The 20,162-nt window shown below is 40.0% G+C and overlaps 1 protein-coding gene across 2 annotated transcripts in view; it reads right to left on the bottom strand.

Annotated features, from left to right (window-relative positions):
* Window positions 1–4,188, bottom strand: part of LOC124554772 (ER degradation-enhancing alpha-mannosidase-like protein 1) — a 206,606-nt gene extending 202,418 nt beyond the window's left edge. The window contains exon 1 of one of the 2 annotated variants that reach the window (XM_047128419.1): window positions 3,626–4,188. In XM_047128419.1, the coding sequence (XP_046984375.1) occupies window positions 3,626–3,897 (272 nt within the window). In that variant the 5' untranslated portion in view covers window positions 3,898–4,188. The remainder of the gene's footprint in view (window positions 1–3,625) is intronic. The other variant, XM_047128418.1, reaches the window with a different exon arrangement.
* Between the last annotated feature and the right edge of the window lie 15,974 nt (window positions 4,189–20,162).

The following is a 20,162-nucleotide window of genomic DNA, read 5'->3' as shown; positions in this document are numbered from 1 at the left end:
ATATCTGCGGTGGCCTTCACAATGGAATCCTTTTGGCATTTGCCTCAAGTTTTTTGGTATATCTAAATAAGGATAGTAAGATATGGAGCCCAACCTATGTACAGCCCTGCTCGAAAGGTAATTAACAGTATCAATTGTCACTATCAATCTTGGAGTTGAAATTTCTGACATGATTTTTGTACAATTTCAAATTTAAAGCAAGATTAATGTTTCAACATTCCATTGATCTTCATGTCACTAATGACCTAGCATTAGTTCACACTGGACAGAGCTTTGAAAGTAAATTTTCCATGACTTGCCATAGAACACACAAAATCTCGTCTAGTGAAACCTATGAAAGTCAAATCAATGGTGAGGCAAAAATCCGAACCCAGTTCAGAATAAGTTTTCATATTACAAACTGCAAGATAAATACAGAAAGCCTACATTGGAGTTATACAATGACAAAGTATTTTGGTTCATATTATGTTTGAGTATCAACATTTATATAACTTTTACCCAATGTAGAACAACGGTATCGTGGTATTGAAGCCATACCCACAATCTGTTACCACAATCCTCACCTCTCATTCACATCTGTTGGCTTCACCAACTCCCAACCAAACTGTCACCTACCCAGCTAAGCTAGATCTTTGGCTATGTTGCAGATCAGGTTGTCACCATACACAAGATTTCAGCAGGGGCCACTATCACATTCTAGCCCTTAGCTCATTGCAATTTCAAAGCTGGCAGGAGAATGAATCAGCGCATTATGCAATTGCATTTGTTGTTTACTCTCTTCGATTGGTATTGCCCTTCTCCTGGTTTAAGGGCATCAGATATGAAAAGGAATTAATTTAAAATTAAAGCCAGTCTGAGTGACCAATAAAAGCTGTTAGTGGAGGGAAATTTTTTCACATTTGGAAATTGAGTGAAGAGGATATACCACGTCCAAACTGTGTGTGCAAAAGCTTGAGAGTGGATCAGGCAGTTCAGCATTTCACATTTTGCCTACAAATTCTTCATACATCATAGGTTTATTTCTGACTCCACCAACTCAATCATGATATGTGGTAATTTTATATGCCTGACAGTTTAAACCGGAAACAAAACAGCCTTGCCACCTTGGATACACCTGTTCTCACTGTCACCAAAGTTAAGCACCGTTGGACCCAATTTTTACTTTGGCGGATGACTACCTGAGAACATTGGCTGCTGTTCACTCAAGGATGCCCAAGTCACAGAAGTAGCATCCAATTGAAAGGCTTATCAGGCTGTTGGGCTACAAATTTTTGTTATTGTTAATGAGAAACAAGGTAGCAATACATCTGAAGCAACCACGCTGAAGCTCATCCACTGGGGAAAAAATTATCATGTAAAGAAAACTTACGTTAATCTGCCACATTGAACACCATTATGAAATGTTGTATTCGTGATTGATGGAACAAGTATTAATGTAATGTAAGGTAAGGTAAAGTGAAGGCAAAAAGCTATGTCAGGTGAAACAACCATGGATGAATAAAGTAGAGCAGTACATCATGGTTACTATGTTGGAGTAGGTCTTCCCAAGTTTTCCAAAGAATGCAGCAGCGGCAGCAGTCAAAGGGACAAAAATGCATCAAGGCAACACCTGTCCACACTATACCCATGACCAGAGTATTTCTTACACTCTACTACAGAAGAAACTTTCTTATCCAAATCGGAAATACGGAAGCGTCCGATCCCACCCGTCTGCTTTGACCCATGACGTCACAAATATGGCGGAAACAAAAACACACACACACACTTTCCACAAGAAGCCTAATGACACTAACGGGACAAGTGTGGGAAATGGGGTGTTTTGGGTGGGGGGCAAACTAAATATAAACAAATTTAGACGCCTTGCGTAGCTACAGTGTGTAAGTGAAGACAGCCATGCATGAATACCCACCCACTTCCCCAGGGGTTGTAACCCCTGCAACCCATAGAAGATAAAGATGCTTCAGTAGCTGATTAGTGTTTTTTGTCTTTAAAAAAAAAAATCTCATGGGATACAACGAACAGATCAGAAAGATAAATATAATAAACTAAAACAGAAATTCGAGGAAACAGGTAATTAAAATAATTAATAAGTTTTTTTAAATTAAAAAAAAAAATCTCACGAGATAGAACGAACAGATCAGAAAAGTAAATAAAATAAGATAAAACAGAACTGGAGACAGCCACACTCAAACCAAACTCCGCGCCGTCATGATGTCACACACGACAACACCCTTACTTCACGGGTCAAAGCCGACGCGTGGGATCGGACGCTTCTGTCGACCCTCCAAATCACAGCCCACATCTGGTATTCATGCGATTTCAGTTTGCAAAAATGAAAAGCAACCAACCTTAAGTGAGAATTACATTGAAGGCCAGAAGAATGCGAGTTTGCAACTATTAAACATTGCTGAATAACTTGCCTAAGGAAGGATACATATTTCTGATACCTCAGAATCCATCTGCCTAGTATAATTCCACTCTTTCACACATGATTTATAATTTCACAGTACCTTCCTCCAGAGTTGGCTTTACTGCAAATAAGGGAATTCATATAAGCTGTAATAGGCCTAATGCATCTGATTACAAACTAATGTAAACTGTGTCAAAATTTGTGTCAACCATTTGTGAGGATGTTCAGTGGTTCTGAAACTGTGGAAATAATTTCTTTTTGTTGCCCCAATGGACAGCTCACAATTTCTGAGCAACCAAGTTTTTATTCAATAAAAATCAGTTATAACATGTGCAGTAAATGTATGATATTTATTTATTTATTTTATTTATCCATCCATCCATTGACAATAAATATTGTATGGATATTGTCAAGGGTACATGTAAGCCATTTCAAAGAAATGGGATACGAACAATATACACGTAAAAAAGTACAAAACAAAATAATAAAATGAAGTTAATAATAATATAATGACATTAATATAGCCTATATACATCCCTGCTTGTTATTTTAAATGCACAGTCTGTTTTTCATAAGGCTTTAGTTTTGTTTTCCCTAAACGGCAAGTCCTTATACACACAACACTGCTTAAGTATATATTTACATCACACAACAGCTGTCCTTTAAGTATGTAAATGTAATCCATTCTATTCACATGTCATTAAACAGTTTGACAAGAAATTATCTGGAAACTTACTTGTGACATTACGCATGGCCTCAGAGTCTGCATTTGCTCAATGACCAGAAATAATTATATCTTAGCCTTATAGGGATTTAATACCTCCAGTATCACATCAACTCCTGGATGTATACATACATGTGTTCTACAGGGTAAGTACTTTTAACAGGTATGAAAAATGACAAGCTTAGCTAGAGGAATCATGAGGGGGGGATGGAGACTAGGAGCTTAATACGATACTTTAAGAAAATGTGTTTTAACACTTAATAAGAAACCAATAAATGGGAACGAATTATTATGTCAACTACTATCAGAAAATTTATTTGCTGCGTGCAGGAGAAGTTGGTTTATCCAGCCAGTCAGTTCTCTACTCATGTCCTATGATAAACCATTTTCAATGCTCGTTTTGGGCTTTTGTATTCATACTACACATCTAAATATTACGTTTCGGGTATAGGGAACATAGGGCTAAATTAAGCAATTTTTGTTGAACTTACGGATTGTCATAGTCTGGGCCCCTTCCAGTGCACATTATTGGATTAAGTTCGTCCATCGGAAAGGCATATTCCATGTAATTCTCGTATGCAAAGTAGAACATTTTCTTCGATTCTTCCAGCATTTGCAAACGAAGTTTTTCTGGAAAAGCTCCATACTTAGATTCCAAGAAATCCAATGGCTTCTTAAATATATTGACATTTTCCGTTGTGGTGCGAGATAAAATCAGAATAATGAGCGAAAAAAAATGAAAATTAAATAAGGCACGGAACATTGTATGGTAATAGCATAGTCCCGTCTACAGTTTTTATGAATCACACGGTTTCGTCTATAAGTCCTCGGGAGAAATTAACCACATTGAAGCAAATTTTTAAAGATAAAATTAAAACACCCACACAGACGAAGATCACCTGCAATCACATTATTCACTAATTACCCTACTCCGCGAGAATGTCACAAACTTGTCTGCTGATTACATAACTTCCACGCTGTCTGTTTCTATGATAATAAAACATACCACAGATAGAATTTAAAAAAATGTAAGGCTGACGTGGTTCGTAATGTGCAGAAATACTATACCCTATCGACTTGGTAGTGTCCTATTACGATATACATAGTATTATCATTCACCGCGTCATTGGTTTTAAAACTGACTTATACTCCCTGAATTTCACAAAAATGTCTCATATCAACGTTCTGAAACATTATGAGTTTCTTTCTACTATTAACTCCTTAAAGAGCATTAACAGTAAGCTTCTGTTATACAAGAACATAAAAATATGCAACTATTAGGAAAGTATTATGCGCAATATACAAAAAATGGACTGGCTGACGTATAAACATTCATAATGCGACACATCTGTCACTAAGAGCAAATATGAAATCCATGGGAGCAGTTCAAATCTCAGTATCGCTGGATTTTACATCACACTACTGTTGTGAGAAATATGAATTTATTGCTAGCAAGGTTGTGCAAGCAGAATTCATGTCTGTCATAGCTGTGACGGCACCTATGTGTGTCTTTACCCTATTTTTCTTGGTTAGGACCACTCCTGTAAAGGATGCCATAACGAAACGCAGGGGGCGGTCAAAAAGATACACACGTTACATCTACATGTTACCACGCCTAATACGATTTAGGAACCCGTTGGTATTCAAAACAACTTCCAGTCTTCTCGGAATGGATAAAAATAGGTCCCGCATGGATATCAAGAATATCTTATACCATACTTCCTGCAAAATAGTTGCAAATTCAAGTTACGATGATATACGTGGATTGCGATTACGCACCCTGCTCTACACCACAAAGGCCCAATAATATTATTATCTGGTGTCTGTTGCGGCCAGGAGAGATATGGCAATTCATCCTCGTGCTCACAGAACCAGCGCTGGACAATGCGAGCTGTGCGAACAGGAGTCCTGTCGTCTTCGAACATAGCATCACCGTTAGTAACAAACGCTGTATCATGGGATGGCCCTGATCAGCGAAAACGGCCAGATTATCCTTGGCAGTAATACAACCTTGCAGAGTAACTACGGAGCCCATGGAATATCACACTACGAATGCCCAAAACATCACCGAACCCCCGCCATGCTTCACACTTGCAGCTAAAAGCCTGCATTGTAGGCTCGGGATGGCGTAAGCCACAACTGAACACGGTCAGTAGTTGTAAACAGTGTGAAACACGACTCATGCGGCCGAACGACTTTCTTTCATCGCTACATTGTCCATTTGTCCAAGTTTCAGTGGCTCCACCACTACGTTACGTTTTCCTGTTACGGACGCTTGCATCACTGGTGAGTGCTTTTGGAATTCCATCTCGCGCTGCAGTTCCTTGCTTATGGATCTCATATGGTGATGTTTTAGTGTTGAGAAGTTTCGCGAGTGCAACATTCAGTTCTGCAGTGACTTACGCAGCTGTCGTCCACTTTTTTGTTGTTATGGAGTCTATACAGTCTTTAATATGTCTACGAAGTCTTTCGCGACGTACGAGGGCAGTTCAATAAGTAATGCAACACATTTTTTTTTCTGAAACAGGGGTTGTTTTATTCAGCATTGAAATACACCAGGTTATTCCCCAATCTTTTAGTTACACAACACTATTTTTCAACGTAATCTCCATTCAATGCTACGGCCTTACGCCACCTTGAAATGAGGGCCTGTATGCCTGCACGGTACCATTCCACTGGTCGATGTCGGAGCCAACGTCGTACTGCATCAATAACTTCTTCATCATCCGCGTAGTGCCTCCCACGGATTGCGTCCTTCATTGGGCCAAACATATGGAAATCCGACGGTGCGAGATCGGGGCTGTAGGGTGCATGAGGAAGAACAGTCCACTGAAGTTTTGTGAGCTCCTCTCGGGTGCGAAGACTTGTGTGAGGTCTTGCGTTGTCATGAAGAAGGAGAAGTTCGTTCAGATTTTTGTGCCTACGAACACGCTGAAGTCGTTTCTTCAATTTCTGAAGAGTAGCACAATACACTTCAGAGTTGATCGTTTGACCATGGGGAAGGACATCGAACAGAATAACCCCTTCAGCGTCCCAGAAGACTGTAACCATGACTTTATCGGCTGAGGGTATGGCTTTAAACTTTTTCTTGGTAGGGGAGTGGGTGTGGCGCCACTCCATTGATTGCCGTTTTGTTTCAGGTTCGAAGTGATGAACCCATGTTTCATCGCCTGTAACAATCTTTGACAAGAAATTGTCACCCTCAGCCACATGACGAGCAAGCAATTCCACACAGATGGTTCTCCTTTGCTCCTTATGGTGTTCGGCTAGGCAACGAGGGACCCAGTGGGAACAAACCTTTGAATATCCCAACTGGTGAACAATTGTGACAGCACTACCAACAGAGATGTCAAGTTGAGCACTGAGTTGTTTGATGGTGATCCGTCGATCATCTCGAACGAGTGTGTTCGCACGCTCCGCCATTGCAGGTGTCACAGCTGTGCACGGCCTGCCCGCACGTGGGAGATCAGACAGTCTTGCTTGACCTTGCGGCGATGATGACACACGCTCTGCCCAACGACTCACCGTGCTTTTGTCCTCTGCCAGATCACCGTAGACATTCTTCAAGCGCCTATGAATATCTGAGATGCCCTGGTTTTCCGCCAAAAGAAACTCGATCACTGCCCGTTGTTTGCAACGCACATCCGTTACAGACGCCATTTTAACAGCTCCGTACAGCGCTGCCACCTGTCGGAAGAATGAAACTATACGAGACGAAGCGGGAATGTTTGAAAATATTCCACAAGAAATTTCCGGTTTTTTCAACCAAAATTGGCCGAGAAAAAAAATGTGTTGCATTACTTATTGAACTGCCCTCGTATTTCTCGAATAAAAATCTCTCGGTGTACATGCCGCGTCAATTCAGGATAAAACTCCAAGCTTTCGACCACTACCCCCATGGTCATCGTCAGGGCTAAAACTGACTGTCGAAAACTAGCGAGGCTCACACTTTTATATGCAAAGGACGGCTTCTGATTGGCTGGAATACGTCAAAGAAACAGCCGATATGGCGCGTAGTGAAGTGGTGCCCTCTACTTCCATAGATGTAGTTTCTATCCCGCATTGCTTGCAGCGCCATCCCTTGAATCAGGAGGTAAAGTGCGGGAAGTTTTTCTCTGCGATTTTTCTTTATCCAGTGCACTCTTCCAAGTGTTGCTAAGTGCATAGCTGTTGTCTCTGTTAAAGTTATTATCGCTAAGTCTAATTTCGACTGCTTCCCGGATCACAGAGTCCCCGTAATTCGATGCATGGGCTATTACTCCGGTTTCTTCAAATAAAATCTTATGCTTGTTAAGCAGGCTATGTTCAGCCACCGCTGCATATAAAAGTGGGAGCCTCGCTAGTTCATGACCCCCACACGGATCCTCTATGACCTCATTCCTTTCCCCCATCTGCTCCTATTTCTCGAACATATCCGCATACTCTACATCTCCCGCCGCCTTGATCCCCCTCACCCCCTTGTTGCTCCTCTCCTCTGCTCTCCTCTCCTCTCCTCTCCTCTCCCATCCCTGCCCCCTGCCACGTCTTCACTGTTGTGTCCTCCCTACCCTCCATCTCTACACCCTTCATCTCTTTTCCTAAGGTGGCTTCCATCAACTCCCCCTCCCGGATGATGCCCTCTCTCCCTCCATTTATCCCTCCTATTAACTCTGATCCTCATCCCCCCTCCATTCCTCTGTCCTTTTCCCAGGCTCCCTCTCCCCCCTTCCATCCTCTTTTTTCCCCACGTGCCCTCTCTCTGCCCCCCTTCTCTCCCCTGAGTCCTTTTGCATTTCCCTCCTCTGCCTTTTCCCATTCCCTCTCGCATCTGCCCTGCCCCTCTCCCCCCTTATGAGTCCTCTCCCTCCTTTGGTTCCCCCCCCCTTTCGTTTTTTCCTGTCCTCCCTCCTTGTTTTCCCCCTCATCCAGGTCCTCCCCCAATCTTCCCTTGGCTAGGGAGTGTCATCTTCGTGCCGACATTTTCGTGCAGTGTTTTACAGTGAGTGTTCCGTGTTGTATGTCTTTTGGGAAGTGTTGCAAATGGCTGTCATACTGTCGCTGGGTGTGATTTTTTATCTCTTGCGAACGGAAACCAGACTGTCGCCATGTTTTTTTAATTGTGTGTCTACTATGTTACTTGTCTGATCCCTGTGTATTTTATTAACATTGCCAACCCCTTTGCTCTATGTTTTATCTTTCCACAATTTTCTGCGGTTTTTACAATTTAAGTCACCATTTTATCGCCTGTTTTTCTTGTTTCTTTTCTTCTCACGTTTTTAAAAAGTCTGTAGGCTGTAAAGCAGCGTGCTAAGCTGCTGCCAGCCCGCCCCCTTCGGGGGGGGAATTGAAATTCAATAAAGGAAAAGAAAAATAGTTCACAACAGTCAGTTATAGCCCTGACGATGACCATGGAGGTAGTGATCAAAAGCTTGGAGTTTTATCCTGAATTGACGCGGCATATACACCGCGAGATTTTTAATCTGTACATTCTTTAATTATGCAGACTGTGAATTCATCAAGTCCTGCTGAAGTTTTATTTTTTAGTTGGTGTACTACGAGTGCCACTTCCCCTTCTGTAGTTGGCAAGAGCACCATTGAGTTTGTTGGCTGGTTCTGAGTAGGTAAATCATGTTGTTGTTGTTGTGGTCTTCAGTCCTGAGACTGGTTTGATGCAGCTGTCCATGCTACTCTATCCTGTGCAAGCTTCTTCATCTCCCGGTACCTACTGCAACCTACATCCTTCGGAATCTGCTTAGTGTATTCATCTCTTGGTCTCCCTCTACGATTTTTATCCTCCACGCTGCCCTCCAATACTAAATTGGTGATCCTTTGATGCCTCAGAACATGTCCTACCAACCGATCCCTTCTTCTGGTCAAGTTGTGCCACAAACTTCTCTTCTCCCCAGTCCTATTCAATACTTGCTCATTAGTTATGTGATTTACCCATCTAATCTTCAGCATTCTTCTGTAGCACCACATTTCGAAAGCTTCTATTCTCTTCTTGTCCAAACTAGTTATCGTCCATGTTTCACTTCCATACATGGCTACACTCCATACAAATACTTTCAGAAACGACTTCCTGACACTTAGATCTGTACTCGATGGTAACAAATTTCTCTTCTTCAGAAACGCTTTCCTTGCCATTGCCAATCTACATTTTATATCCTCTCTACTTCGACCATCATCAGTTATTTTGCTCCCCAAATAGCAAAACTCCTTTACTACTTTAAGTGTCTCATCTCCCAATCTAATTCCCTCAGCATCACCCGACTTAATTCGACTACATTCCATTATCCTCGTTTTGCTTTTGTTGATGTTCATCTTATATCCTCCTTTCATGACGCTGTCCATTCCATTCAACTGCTCTTGCAAGTCCTTTGCTGTCTCTGACAGAATTAAAATGTCATCGGCGAACCTCAAAGTTTTTATTTCTTCTCCATGGATTTTAATACCTACTTCGAATTTTTCTTTTGTTCCCTTTGCTGCCTGCTCAATATACAGATTGAGCAACATCGGGGAGAGGCTACAACCCTGTCTTACTCCCTTCCCTACCACTGCTTCCCTTTCATGTCCCTCGACTCTTATAACTGCCATCTGGTTTCTGTACAAATTGTAAATAGCCTTTTGCTCCCTGTGTTTTACCCCTGCCACTTTTAGAATTTGAAAGAGAATATTCAAGTCAACATTGTCAAAAGCTTTCTCTAAGTCTACAAATGCTAGAAACGTAGGTTTGCCTTTCCTTAATCTTTCTTCTAAGATAAGTCGTAAGGTCAGTATTGCCTCACGTGTTCCAGTGTTTCTATGGAATTCAAGCTGATCTTCCCCGAGGTTGGCTTCTACTAGTTTTTCCATTCGTCTGTAAAGAATTCGTGTTAGTATTTTGCAGCTGTGATTTATTAAACTGATAGTTCGCTAATTTTCAAATCTGTCAGCACCTGCTTTCTTTGGGATTGGAAATCGTACGTATCTGGAAATTTCTGCTGTAATTTTTTTGCAATACTACTGAAATATGAGTTTACAAAATCAGATAATTTTTTAGGGTTACCTACTGGTACATCTTTGTTTTTAATATGTGAATTGAGGTCCTTTTTAGCAGAGTTAGATGTTTCCTGTTTGACGATGTTCCAGGCTGCTTTGCTCTTGTTTTCAGCTTGAAGTAATATTTTGTTGTTTGAAAGATTTTTTGCGGCTAGCAGCACCTTTCTGTGTTCAATTTCCTGTACTTTTTGTAGAATTGCAGAACTTATGGGTTAGACTGATTACTTTTTATGGAGTTGAGATATCTAAGAGTTTCTGAGGATTTTTTGATAGTCACCCATTGATTTTTCTTTGTAGTTTTAATTTGATAAAGAGTTTTGGGAAACATCTCTTCAAATCTGAGTTTAAAAATTGACATGAGCTTGATAAATTTCTGATTTGCATTAGTTTCTGTATACATTCCCCCCCCCCCCCCCCCCCCCCCAATCTTCGTATTCTAGCTGGGATTTAAACTCATACAGAGCTGATTTGGGAAACATTCTTTTGTATGTACACAGTTTAGGAGGAGTTTCTACATGAATGTTAGTTTTTAAGATCTGGCAAAGGTGATCTAATAGGCCCAGGTTTTGGACAACAATATGACATTTTTTACTATCAATATCTGTAGCTACATGATCTATAGATGAGGAAGATTCTTTCGTTATTCTAGTTGGACAATTAACGAGGGAGGATATTCCACAACAGCTTAGAATATTCACATATATGGTGCTAGGCTTCTCAGGCTTCATCATATTAATGTTTAAGTCAATACAGATAATTACATTTGCTTTTGGTCGAGAAACCTTGTCTAAGCTTTGATTCAGTTTTGAGAAGAATATATCAATGTCACCACTGGGAGAGTGGTACACACAAACTATGACTAATTTTTTTGCTATACCATGCCCTATTATTTCAACACCGCAAAGTTCAAAATGTTTGTCCTCACCTAGATCTAAAAGATCATATCTAACTTTAAATGACATACCTTTTTTACATAGATACATGAACCTTCACCATTCATTGAGATTCTGCTATAGTAACATGCAAGGTCATATGAGGCTAATGCAATGTGTTCAATTTCCTTCCCTTTGCACCAGTGTTCGGTGATACACAAAATTTGGCTATCAAAACTTTCCAATTCTACTTCTAGCTGTTGTGCTTTGTTCTTTATGGCTTGAATGATTTGGTGAAACACTGTTAGGCATTTGTTTTCACTTATCTTCGTTACTCTCTATAGCTATAAAGCCTAGACTGCACATCGCTTAATGGCATGCACTGAAATTACAATATGTTTTTTATGCTACTGAGTCCTGATGATTTTCTAAATGTGGATTCAATCTTCAACCCCATATTCCAGATCTTTATATGCAGTATTTTATTGCTTCTATTACTAATTTTTCTATGCCACATATACTTTGTCGAAGCCACAACCTACTTTACACAAGCCAGAATCACGACAATTGGAAACACTGTGAAGATGGCCCACTACAGGTAATCAGCGAAATACAACTATGATCGTTTTGACTTCTGTTGTTACAAAATGTGTAACTTCTGGTAATATGTTTCCCCTAGACTCCCAAAGACCACTGCTCTGTCTGTAAAGGCGAATTTTCTTACTGTCATTGATATTATTATTATTATTGTTATAGAAACGATATTAAAAGCTAGCACGATGTTTAGAAGTTTATTTATTTGCCTTTTAGCATGTTTACCATGCATCTGGCTTTGTCAGCTGAAGTCATACATATTCATGCACTTTTTTGTTAAATACATACAGTTTGTAACACATTTATAAATTGATGATTATCTTTACAATTTACATATAAAATATCTCATTGCATATCTACACCATGATACATAAATAAATTTACCATCTCTTTCATTATATATTGTCTGCATATTAATTACAGTAGTATGCACATGTTCATCCAGTTTCACATTATGTATATTGTATATATACAGTGAGGTGATAAAATTCATGGGGTATCCCATAATACGTCTCTGACGTCCTTTCGCATGGCATATTGCACCAGCTCAACATGGTATGGAATCAACAAGTCATTGGAAGTTCATTACAGAAACATTAAGCCATGCTGCCTCCATGGCTGTCTATAATTGTGAAAGTTTTGCCAGTGTAGGATTTTGCGCACCAAGTGATCTCTCAATTAGGTCCCATAAATGTTCAATGGGATTAATGTCGGGCGACCTGAGTGGCTAAAGCATTCACTCGAATTGTCCAGAATGTTCGCCAAACCAATCGCCAACAGTTGTATCCTGGTGACAATTGTCATCAACATAAATTCCATCATTTTTTGGGAAGCTAAAACAGATGAGCAGTTGAAAATCGTCTTCAAGTAGCCAAAAATAGTCAGGATCCAGTTCATTACGTGTAAACACAGTTCAAACCATTATGGAGCCATCACCAGTTTGCACAGCACCTTGTGAGCAACTTGGGTACATAACTTTGTGGGATCTGCACCACGCTCAAACCCTACCAACAGCTCTAACCAACTGAAACTGGGATTCATCTGACCAGGCTACGGTTTTTTTCCAATCATATAGGATCTAATCAATATGGTCAAGAGCCCAGGACAGGTGCTGCAGATGATGTCGTACTGTTAGCAACGGCACTTGTGTCGGTCGTCTGCTGCCATAACCCATTACTACCTAATTTCGCTGCACTGTCCTAATGGATACATTCGTTTTATGTCCCATATTGATTTCTGTAGTTATTTCGCACAGTGTTGCTTGTCCGTTAGCATTGACAGATCTACTTGAACACTGCTGCTCTTGGATTTTAAATGAAGGCTATCGGCCACTGTGTTGTTCATGGTGAGAGGAAATGCATAGAAGCTGATATTTTCAGGATACTCTTAACACTGTGGGTCGTGGAATACTGAATTCCCCAATGATTTCCGAAATGGAATGTCCCACGCATCTACCTCCGACTACCATTCCACATTCAAAGTCTGTTAAATCCAGTCATGTGGCCACATTCACGTTGGAAACATTTTCACATGAATCACCTGAGAACAAATGACTGCACTGTCATTTTGTATCTTGTATATGCAATACTACTGCCACCTCTATATGTGAATATTGCTATCCCATGACTTTAGTCGCCTCAGTATAATACAGCAATTTCTCATTTATTGCTGTCATGGAAAAATAGTTTTTGGATACCATACATGTTGCATTGGTGCACTATACTTGTTACCTACACAACAGCTACACAATTTTTATTCCTCATGTATCACAATTTTAGTCATTCCTTAAAATTCTGTTTTCGCCCATGGCTACGTATGACCAGTGACACGTCCTGTCATATACAATATTTGATGTCTGCACTGTGCACAATGTTCTGTTTTTGTGTTTCATAATTTTCTACACCTGTTAAAATTACATTTGTGGATATTTAAAGGGGAAGATATTGGTGATTCATTCTTTCGTGCATATGTTAAAAGCACTGTAGCATGCATTAGAGAGTAAAACAGCCTTGCTTTTAACATGCAATGAGATGTCCATTCTATGAGTATGGCTGTCTGTTTAACAGCTGCATGGTGTTGTCATATTGAAGGCTCTGGCTTGAGTAGAGTAGGCAGTGCTCGAAGGCCTGTCATCTGCTGAATTTTAATAGGCCTAGGAAATCACCTGTTGAGTAAGAATATCTGTGAGTATGTTTATAGAAGAGTAAAAACAGTTCATTCAACCAACTTGGCTCTCAGGTCACATGGCTTTCATACTGTGTAAAGGCCAACCCATACATAACGGTATGTCTGCAAACATCACATCTGCACAGACAGATGGTATTGTGTAGGTCAAGGGCTCCTTGGTGTGGGCATGCTATTAGCGCAAATATGAGACGTGTGCAAACCTGGAAATTGGAGTTAGAGATTTGAGCAAAACTGCTCCAATCTGTGGGTGCAAACGACACTTGCACAGACAAATCGTAGCACACGGACAGTAGATGGCCGCAAATCTGGCATGTGAAACTTGTTTGGATCAGCTGCTTGTCCATTCTAGTGTTTCTTGTCTTTGTGTACACACTGAATTCTAAAAGGTTGATATGCAACAGTGCTTTAGGGAGCTCACTGCTGAATTTATTGAAATGTATAGGAGTCACACATGTTTGTGGAAAGTTAAGACCATGGATTTCAGCGTCTGAGATAAGAGGGCATGTGCTTATTTATTTAATTTCTTGTGGCAAAAGCATTCATGCATATCAAAGAGCTCTACAGTAAATTAACTACATGTATCATAATAATTAAAGAAAAAATATAAAATGGGTCATAATAATTAAAACAGAAATATAAAATGGAAATATACATTAAGTTACATGTGTGTATAATGCTAATTAAAAACAGAAGTAGCTACTATGTATGTACGAGGGTTGGAACTTTCATAGTTGCAACTATTTATTTACAGATCGTACAAAATAGATACATGTTTCGAAGTTTTACTGACCTTCAAAGTATTCACCAGCATTGTGTATAACCTGTTGCCAGCGATATGGAAGTCGTAGGATATTCTTAGCAGTGCCAGTTGTGTTGAAAGTTCGAGCGGTACGGTTTATTGCCCGACGAATTTGTAGCAGTTCTGAAGCAAATACCTGAAGTGTTTCCTTCGGTTTAGAAATCGAGTTGAACTTACGAGGGCTTAAATCAGAGGAGTGCAGTAGGTATAGCACTTAGGAGCCCCACCAGTCAAACAAATCAGTAACAGCTTCCACTGTACGTGCTTGAGCATTGTCCTGCAAAATGATGGTCAGGTCTTACAGAAAGTGTCATCACTTCTGTCTCTAAGCTGGCCGTAGATTGTGTTCCAAAAATGAACGGCACAGAGACAGAAGTGATGACACTTTCTGCAGGACCTGACCATCATTTTGCAGGACAATGCTCAAGCACGTAAGTGCAACCTGTTACTGATTTGTTTGACTGATAAGGCTGCTAAGTACTATACCACCTACTGCACTCCCCTGACTTAAGCCCTCGTAAGTTCAACTCGATTTCTAAACGGAAGGAGACACTTCATGGCATTCGTTTCAGAACTGCTACAAATTCGTCGGGCAATAGACCGCGCCGCTCGAACTTTCAACACAACTGGCACTGCTAAGAGTATCCTACGACTTCCACATGGCTGACAATGGGTTATACACAATGCTGGTGACTACTTTGAAGGTCAGTAAAACTTTGAAACACGTATCTATTTTGTTCGAGTTGTAAATAAATAGTTGCCATTATTAAAGTTCCAACTCTCATATTAAATTTTCCTGGACCACCGTTTGGCCATAGACAATGCATTGGCTGAAGCTTTCGCCACCTCTTTGGCAGTGCACGTAGCTGGACGCACACAGCATTGCAACAGGAGGTCTGTAGGCTGTTCAGCACGATGCTCACACAGCATTGTCTCCACTGTGTGGCCGCATCTGCATAGGTTGCATCTTCAGTTGACCTTAAGACAAGGAGGGAAACTAATTTTAAAAAAGGTTGGTACGGACTTAACCAAAATTATTACTTGTGCCTCATTTGTGCTTAGAGATCTCTGTCATTTTCATCTGAATAAGGGATTGCTAGCATACTTTCTCTCAATATTGTCTTATACCGTAATATTTTGTGGGAGTGTAGATAAAATTAAAATAAAACTATTTATCCTATAGAAGAGTGCAGTCAGAATATTGGGTAGGCTGATAAAGAAACATGTTCCCAAAGTGTCTTCAGGGATATAGGGATTCTAATATCTGCATGCCAATACATTCATTCCCTAATGGAATACATGGTTCAAAACAAGAGGGAATTAAAGGTAAACTGTGCAATAAAGTAGCAGAATATGAAAAGTAAAACTTTTCATATGGAATATGGATACCTATCTAGAGTTCAGAATGGAGGTTTTTCATATATTCAGGTGCAAAAGTTTATAACAGATTGCTGGTAGACTTCAGGCAGGAATACAGAATTACCATATTGTCAGAAACAAAGTAAAACGTACCACACTGACTACTTCTATCATTTATTAAAATATATGGAGCTACAAACACTTCTTATAACATAAAAATATTATCTGTTGTCGCATTTGATATATTACGTAATTGAGATACCGTACATTACTTGTTTGTATAAATACGAGCAGCAGCACTTCCCATCCAGGAGTTCTTGGGTGTGGTTACAAAGTGACAATACACTATATGATCAAAAGTATCCGGACACTCCCTACAACATACGTTTTTCATATTAGGTTTTTAAGGCTAGCTGCAAACAATGGCGGAGCATAGGCAGTGGGGGGAGGGGGGGGGGGGGGGGAGGGGGATGGAGAGGCGGCTGTTCCGCGTTGGGTAGCTCCGTGTAGGTCAAAACTGCCTATGTTCTGTGCCGCGAGCTGTAATGGCTCAAATGGCTCTGAGCACTATGGGACTCAACTGCTGAGGTCATTAGTCCCCTAGAACTTAGAACTAGTTAAACCTAACTAACCTAAGGACATCACAAACATCCATGCCCGAGGCAGGATTCGAACCTGCGACCGTAGCGGTCTTGCGGTTCCAGACTGCAGGCGAGCTGTAAAAAAATATATTTTTCTACACTTCATTTCTGATGTTTATGTGGCAATTAGGCAACTAGAAAGACTATTGACTGGACCTGACCCTTTTGCACGCGTATGCACGTTTTACGGCTAAAATTGAGTGCAAACGAAAATTATTCTCACACAATACTTGAGACTGTGATATCAGTGGTCTTAGTTTGGTGAATGTTTCTTTGTAGAGGGTGTACTGTTAACATAGCTTGTCAGTCACTAAGTTGCTACAATGTGGTTGTGTTGTGAGGTGTTAGTGCTGTTATTATTTGGTGGTAATTAGATACTTGAGATAGTAAGATATAGGCAATCGATAATTTTACTAGCAAAGGTACTGTTATGAAAAATTGAGGTTGTGGATGGAGGAGATATCCGGTTTATGGTCTCCTGGAGTCAGAAAGTATATTTTCACAGAATGTGTAGCTGAGTATATGTACCGACGTAAGTGCAGTAAATTTTAGTTTGCTTCAAAGCCATGTTCTCTAGTTAGCAATATGTGTTTACTACAAAGACATAGCTATTATATTTTTTAAATCATGTAACTGAGATAGCACATTCTTGGGGTGCAGCGCTCTTTTCTGAACCATTTCATATTTTTAAATTATGAGTCAGATCAAAATGAACAGACAGAAATTTATTTTGCGTATTCTGAAACATTCTATAGAAATCTATTTTCTTTCATTGTCTACGTGTTTAGAATAGTGTAATCGGACTCACTTCTGTTGTTATTGTTTCACATTAAACTGCCCTTATTGTACGTCCGACATGATGCGAGTATTGGCATTCTTCTAGAATCGTGCCTGATCCCATGTGAGTGAGTATTTTCTGTTTCATGATATAGTCTAGGGAAGATCAAATAAAATATTTAGTAATTTGTGCATAGGTAAATCGAATTATTTACGAATTATTCTGGTATATTATTTTTCTTTACTTAGTTGTAAGGAAGGCGATAAGGTATTTCTTTGTTCTTTATGCAAAATACCTGAAATTTCTGCAGAATTAATTTGTGATGATGATGAATCTATGAGATGTTTCTCTGCCTTTGAACATGATAAGTTCGAAGAAACTGAATACATGTGTATCTCCATACATACTTCGCTAGCTACCGTATGGTTCCCTGTACCACTACTAGTTATTTCATTTACTGCTTGAGTCGCAAATAGAGTGAGGGGAAAACAACTGTCTATATGCCTCTGTACGAGCCCTAATGAATCGTTCTGCAGTCAGCCTCAAATGCATACTGGTTACATCACTAGTCACCACGACCATGCACAAGAACCGACTAGCCAGTAGCTGGAATCTTTTCTTTGTACCCAGCTAGTCGCACGAGGCTAAACCACTACTTCTGGTTGGTCACTGACTGCAGACATTGTGAGACAAGCAGGAATGGCTTGGACGTATACAGTAGTTCTAACGAATTCCATCCTGACATAGACCCTCAGTTTAAAAAATACACTTTACTCAATCCGAGACAGTGATGCTGTTGACCACACACTTCGAATTTCTCGCTCGAAATGTAAATTTTTCACTAAAGTGTCGTTTCTTGTTGTGGAAATCCTGTGCAAAACTATGGCATAGTCTGTATTTCCTGTAAATATTCTCTCGCCATCTAAAAATATCTGTTCTAATAAGCTTAATATCTGTTATGTCGTGCATCACAGAACTCATCTTTGGCTCATGACAAAGTGCTAAGAGCATGCTCTGCCTCTTTTACAGGACGCTTCTTCACGTTCGAACTCTCTTAAAGTAACTATATGGTTTATCACATACAAAGTTTATTTTATACTATGTATCACATTCTAAAGTCGGTAATACAGACCGAGCGAGGTGGCGCAGTAGTTAGCACACTGGACTCTGTGGTGTTTGAAAAGTCTAATCAGGAAACATCGCATTTCTTTACCGCTTGAGCGACACCAGGTAAGAAATGTTAATATATTTATTTATTTATTTATTTGTAGCATGTTAAGTGGAGACTTGTTATTTTAACAGATTTTGTTTCTGTTCTTTCATGTCGAGCTTGACAGCAAGATGATCCAGTGTGGAGTCCAGACGCTGCGGACGACGAGAGCTAACCACTATCACATCGTAGTCGACGACCGGCGGCTGGAAGAACCGCTGAAACATCATGCTGACCATTATTAAAAGATGTTTTATGTTTTTTTTATAAAATTAAAAGGGAGTTCAAGGTTGAAGGTGGAATGATAAAGTTTGTAATTGGATGTCAATTGGTTATCAACTGTTAAATAAACTTCGAGTTGGAAGTTAAAGTAAATATTACTTATGTGTGAAATTTGCAAATTTTATTAAAATTCAGACTTCTTGAAGAGATTCTGGCAGAATTTTATCAGGAGTGTGGACGATCTTCAATAATTACCTAGTTTAAAGTTTTATTAATGAGAAGTCGACACGTATTGACATTTTGAAAATAATCGATACTGTGAAGTGTATTAAAATTCTGTTTTAAAACTTTATCGCCGATTGTGCTCAAGAGGATCGGTTTTAAAGTGGAGTATTTCGTTAAATGAGAACAAGATAGATTCTTTAGTGACATTAATTAATTATTTAAGGAAAAATTAGGAGAATTTCAATTTGTTCTGGCAAAGATATCAAGGAGTGTCAGACCGCACAAGGAACATATAAAAAACTCTGTGACTTTGTTGAACTGTCAAACATTTTTTTTACGATAAAACTTTTCTACAACATGGACTGGTGAATTTTGCTGCGTCTATCCTTATCTTCTAGGTTGAATCTGCTACAGCTTACTGTTTTTCTTTACGGATTTTTCAAATAACTGGGAAAAGAACTTATAATCTGATCTGCGGCTGACCGTCGATATTGGGTATACGGTTAGGCTGTTAAGCCCGTTGGTTTGCAGATTGCCTTTCTTTCCCCTGCTGCAGACATCGTTGCTGAGTTGCTGCGACAGGATCGGCGGTTCAGCGGAACTCGCATTCGGGAGGATGACGGTTCAAACCCGTCTCCAGCCATCCTGATTTAGGTTTTCCGTGATTTCCCTAAATCGTTTCAGGCAAATACCAGGATAGTTCCTTTAAAAGGGCATGGCCGATTTCCTTCCCCATCCTTCCCTAATGCGAGCTTGTGCTCCGTCTCTAATGACCTCGTTGTCGACGGGACGTGAAACACTAATGGCCTCCTCCTCCTCCTCCTCCTCGGTAATATAGCTGATTTTATTACGATGGTCATCTTTTCCAGTGTAGGTGTAAGATTGAAATTTCGTTAAAAGATCTCTCCACAACATAAAAAAACGCCTCATTACCGCTCCAACTCCCGAATCATATCTGTGGTACTCTAGCTCTTGCTCTCATGCACCCAGCGGCACGTCATTGATATCAAAGTGATAGGTTAATTAATTAAACGGATCATGAGAGTCACTTTCCATGGTGACTGATTTTTTTCCAACTGTCGGATTACACTCGCCACGCAGATCAAATGGGTATACCTAGAGGG

The sequence above is a fragment of the Schistocerca americana genome, chromosome X (assembly GCF_021461395.2).
Source record: "Schistocerca americana isolate TAMUIC-IGC-003095 chromosome X, iqSchAmer2.1, whole genome shotgun sequence".
NCBI classification, from domain to species: domain Eukaryota; kingdom Metazoa; phylum Arthropoda; class Insecta; order Orthoptera; family Acrididae; genus Schistocerca; species Schistocerca americana.
Note: the sequence above shows the minus strand (reverse complement) of the source record. Positions and strands in the feature narration are given on the sequence as shown.